The sequence below is a fragment of the Pygoscelis adeliae genome, unplaced genomic scaffold (genome assembly GCF_000699105.1).
Source record: "Pygoscelis adeliae isolate BGI_AS28 unplaced genomic scaffold, ASM69910v1 Scaffold412, whole genome shotgun sequence".
Classification (NCBI taxonomy): Eukaryota; Metazoa; Chordata; class Aves; order Sphenisciformes; family Spheniscidae; genus Pygoscelis; species Pygoscelis adeliae.
The window spans coordinates 645,083-650,208 of NW_008824190.1; the positions used below are offsets into that span (position 1 = coordinate 645,083).

General features: G+C 52.3%; 1 protein-coding gene across 1 annotated transcript in view; it reads left to right on the plus strand.

The window, feature by feature from the left end:
• The window catches only part of LOC103925902, a 4,682-nt gene extending 2,054 nt beyond the window's left edge, over window positions 1-2,628 (plus strand). The window contains exons 5-7 of the mRNA XM_009334704.1: window positions 46-156; window positions 883-926; window positions 2,004-2,628. Of these exons, the coding sequence (XP_009332979.1) occupies window positions 46-156; window positions 883-926; window positions 2,004-2,189 (341 nt within the window). The 3' untranslated portion in view covers window positions 2,190-2,628. The remainder of the gene's footprint in view (window positions 1-45; window positions 157-882; window positions 927-2,003) is intronic.
• Window positions 2,629-5,126: the final 2,498 nt, after the last annotated feature.

Consider the following 5,126-nt stretch of genomic DNA (forward strand, 5'->3'; position numbering starts at 1 on the left):
CAGTTGTTTAGAAAACACTTACAGCACCTGGTTTATTTCGAACAGCAGACGCCGTGGAGCAAGACCACATCCTGGTCTTGCATTACTGTGCAATTGGAATTTGTTCTTCAATCTCCCTCCTGCTATTCCTGCTCTTCTGCTGCATACGGCTCCGGGGTGAGTGGATCTGCTCCTGCTTTTTACCCTTCCAGGTTGCATCCTCCAGCTTGCCCAGGCATATTCTTGGGTGTTAAAGGTAGTGGAGGGCTCAGGAGTTGCCTGGGTTCTGCTCTTCACACCAAAATTATTCCTTCTGTAAGAGCACCCCTCAAATGTGCCACCTCCTTCCAGCCGTAAGAGTTGCTGAATGCATTTCAAGTTCGTAACGCAGCTTAACGAAGCAGAAGCACAGCTCGGGTCTGTTGCAGTGGTTTTCTGGAGAACTCGTACCTTTTGATGGCGAGACCAGAATCAAGATACTGCAACATACCTGGTCTGTAAAAGAGGTACAGTGTCATGGACTCTGAAATGCATCTTCTAAATGTGGCCATGACTATTCTGTTGTAGTTACTTTAAACTCCAGCTGGGGAGAATACCTTGGGGTGTTTCCACTTTAAAATAAGCCAACAAGGTGCGTATCTCCACAGCTTCCATCAGCGATGTCTTCGAAACCTTCATCCCTGAGGATGCCTCTGTCAGGAAACGAATTCATTTCTTTCCCAGGGGGAGGTTTTGCCTGCACTTAGAGAAAGTAGTTACAGAAATCTCCATCTTAAAGGCAAAATCCACATCCCCCCCCCGGTGAAAGTGCCAATAGAGTGACCCTGGTTCTCCAGCGCTGGGAGGGAGGAATGTGCAGGCCATCAGCGTGTCCGCCAGATAATAAAACTCTCTTTTTCCTAGGTGCGGCTCAGCAGAAGAAGAGGAGAATCATCACACAGCAGCAGGTACAGGGGAAAATCTGAAAGCTCTTGGGCACAGGCAGCTGGGTGCACTGCTAACCACTGGCTTGAATAAGATGTACTGAGCTGGAGGAATCGGGTGCTGGATATAAAATTAAGAAGTGAATTCATTACTGTAAGGGAAGGAAGGCTGCAAAGCGCCTGCCCTTTCCCCAGCTGCGCTGCGGCTGCACGCTTCCCCTCCACCTCCCTCCCAGTCAGACCCCAAACCAACAGGAACCTTACCGTCACGGCTGGGAAGCCTTGGGACAGCTTTGGCCAGCAGCAGCGAAGGAAAGTGCAGAACAGTTAAATGCAGAGAAATGTGCAGATAATCACCCCTCCCTGCTTCCTAGTCCCATGAATTTACATTAAAGCACCTCTTCAGGGATCGGTGTGGATGGTCTGGGGGCTCATCTCACCCAGAGTTTTACCTGTGAAAAATAAATAATGCAGAGAGAAAGAGGCAAAGAAACCTAGGAAGGAGACGTGAGAGCAGGGTGGCTCGAGTCATTTCTCTGCCCACCACGTAGTGCTGGGGAAGGTGACTCCGTGGGGGTGGCAGGCGTCCCAGAAGTACTAGAGCACTCCAGAGAGCATGTCTTGCAGATCCTACCGGCCTATGGTTGTTTCCACACAAAGAGAGCAAAGAGGGGTTTGTGATTATTTTTTTCCGGTGAAAACAGCCAAGGTCGAGGGTAGGTTCCCCGCCCTGTGCCCTCTGCTCTGGAAACCGTGACAAAACTTCAGCGAAGGTTTTCATCCTTGTTTCCAGTGTCCATCGAGCTCTCCCATCTGCTCTCCAGGCTGTGTCTGTTTTGTCTGAGAGGTCCTGGGGCAAAGCAGATGTCACCCTCCAGTGTACCTGAGGGGCTGAGCCGGTTTTGCATCCATGGGGTAGGGGGGCTGGGACCAGCGTTCCCCCACTGCTGTTGTGGGTAAAGCCATCTGGGCTTTACGTAGCTCCTGCCTCTGCCAGCTCCTCGTTGCGTGCAGGCGGTCAGTAGCTCTGGACCCCTCCTGATCCCAGCACACCCTCTGGAGAAGGCTTTCACCTTTGGCGTTTTCCTTGTGCTTCTCCAGGTCTCGAGTGTGGAGGAGTCCCTCACGGAAAGCACTGCGGTGAGGGACATGGCAACCACTTATGCCACAGTTGGAGAGAGCTTTGAACAGCCGCAGCCGAGACCGACACCGGAGGTCGTGTACATATCCGTAACGTCTCCTGGTCCGCCAGGACCGGACGCTGGACCCTACCACCTCCCGGTTTGACTGCGGGAGCTGCCTCGAGCGGGAGCTTTGCAGAAGGTGGTCGTGCCTTCAAGCGAAGGGGGTGTTTTTGTCACTGATGCTGTCTCTGCTGATGCTGTACCCTCGGTGCCCCCCCTCCAGCAGCTCTGCACACTGAACCTGGGCTGTAAAGGATTTGGAGCAACAGAGTAGAGAAGTGCATTAGTTTGCCTTGAACTGCACTCTCTCTTGAATTTGAGGGATGAGCTGATCTTAGTTTCTCCTTGAGACTTCCTGAGAGTACGACGACACCTGGTGTAAGAGAAAGATGCCCAAGGCAAAGGCAAATCAACAGTTCGTCCGTGGGAAGCTTGATTCCATAAACTCACCTTAATTTGAGGGGTAATGGAGAGCATTAAGTGGATTTTAATCATGTGTCCCAGGTTCACTACCAATAGTCTTGTCACATTAAAAGAATATATGAAGAACCTTTGTTACCTGAAAAGTTGTCCTTATTTTTATAGGTATGCCAAGTAATTGTTGAGCAAACTCTTCCTACAATGAAATTTGCCTGGCCTCGGGATCCCAGGGCAACAGCTTCCTCCACTGTTGTTTCAAGATGTCCCTTTGAAGCACAAGGAGATGGGCCTTTCTGTACAATGGATTTCCTGGCACCGAATGCCATTTCCTCAAAACTGTATGCCTGGGTGGAAGAAGGCTGAGCTGTATAATTCTAGTTTAAAATTAAAAGGCCATGTCTCCCCCAGCAGCGCCAGCGTTTCCAGGCACCTTTAAAATGCAGTGAGGGCGTAAATTGGGTTTGTTTCCCTCTGGGTTTCACGGAAAGCCAGTTAGTATGTACCAAAACATGGGGCCCCGTCAGTAATAAATGGATGCTACAAAAGGAGGAGAGCCCTTGGCATCACCCCACCGCAGCCGCTGTCGGCGCATGCGGTGATGGCCAGGCTGCAGGGCAGGACTCCCTTGGACAGAGCGTGGAAACTGCTGCCGCCGCCTCTCTCCCTTTTCGGGTGCTCCTCTGTCAGCTGGGATGATGTTCAAGAGGGATGATGCTGAAGACGGTGTCCAAAGCACAAGGAGTCTGCTCGCACCGGTGCTGCGCCTTCCCTCCTGCCCTCTTCCCTCCAGGCAGGACGGAAAGAGCACCCAACACCTCCAGCAGCACCGGAGGCCGCCTCCAACAGTCCTGTCTGCTGTTCGCGAGGGAAGAAACCTTTTTTTTCTGGAGAGGGGTATGCAGTGGCACACGCAGCTTTCGCTTTCTTCTCCCCTGCATCTCCAGCTGAGTGTCCTCCAGCCCCTCTCCCGGCAGCGGGTGGAAGACCCGCCTCATGGCCTGGCTGCTCCGCTCTTGGAAAGCCCTGCCGGCATTCGCGATGGCAGAGCTTTGCTCCAGAAAGCAGAAGCGTTTTGTGGTTCAGTGAAGCCACAAAAGCTGAAAACTTGCATTAGGTGAAGACAGATCTACTGCTGTGGTTAATGTGAGGCCTTAGGTAGCAGGAGAGATGAAAGTACTAAAAAAGTGAAGAAGCAGCAAATAAGCACACAGGAAATACGGCTTTCGCTCCTTAGGCTAAAGCGCGTGTGGTCACTGCCTTACTGCCAGTCCTCCCGGCAGAGCTGGGGGTCTGCCTCTGCCCCACTGCTGAAGGACTTTGGAAACGCCACCCCTGGGGAGCATGCAAGGGCAAGGGAGGACACAAACCAGGACATGCTCAGGACCCAGGCCTGGTTTGAACGTTTTCTTGAGCCACAGAAATGAGGTAAGCTGTGACCGACAGTCTTCCTTAATAGTGAGTCCAGCTAAGAGAAACTTTTGACACTTTGTGTGACAGGCTGCTGGGAGTATAAAAATGGGATATGGGTTAAGCAACCAGCTAGGTGATAGCAACTTCCCTCTTAGAATGAAATTATACTTCGGCGACCAGCGGAAAGACAGATCTCTCCCTAATTATCCCTGAGGTAGGCTGAAAACAGCAGAAAGTGAAGTTTTGCAAGATCTTGCAGAATTTTGCTTTATCCTTCTGCTTTTTGGTAAGGTTGGGAGGTAGAGGGGAAGAGGAACCAAGTATGTTTGACACAGACCAACTGCTGCGGCTCTGTGCGAGAATATATAGGCATGTGACGGGTCAGATAGATAAAGGAGCACAGCCCGGGAGATCACCCCACCGCCGAGCTGCTGTGCCACGCTGGCAGGTCGATCTCGTACCGATTTTATTTTGGGCTTGGAAAACGGAGCTATCTGGCAAAATTCGGCCGATGGGCTGGCGCGTTTCTGTATATGAAGTGCTCGTGGTACAAGGCTTAACTCCGAGCAGGATGCTGGTGTGGGGCTTGGCGAGCCGTAGCATGAAGGCGTACCATGTTTCGTGTGGCTTACTGATCCCACTCAGCCTCATTAGAGCCACTCCTGCGAAAGGCCCTTTCCCCAGGGGTGGAATCTGCTGTCTCTTTAGGTGTATTCCCCACCGATAGCTAGCACCAGCTTTTGAAAGACTCTGGGGCTGGAGTCGTTGGCGTGGAGGGTGAGGAGGGCACCCTCCTGCTGGTGGGCAGGAGCCGTGCAGCGGGGCCGGCCCCTCTCTGGCCGGGTGAGGAGGAGGGGGGCGGAGGGGCCTCAGGGGGCTCATCGAGAGCCAAAGGGCAATTGCAGCAGCTTCCTGGACGTTTCACAGAAGATCTGCAGGTTTCGTTTTTGCTTTAACATGCCCGTAGGAAGACTGAGCTTAGTTTCTTTCTGGAAACTCACTTGCTTTTTTTCCCCTCTTGTTTTGAGCCAAAACTCAATTTCTGCCATGCTCAGCCTGCCTCAGGCATGCTTAGGGGGAAGGCCGTCTTTTGGCTGGGCTGGAGGCCCAGGATTTGGGGTGATGGGTTTAACAGGAACTTCAGCGCCTGATTCTGGAAGTGAGGTGCCCCTTGCGCTCTTTGGTTTGGGTTGGGGTTTTTTTTGTCAGT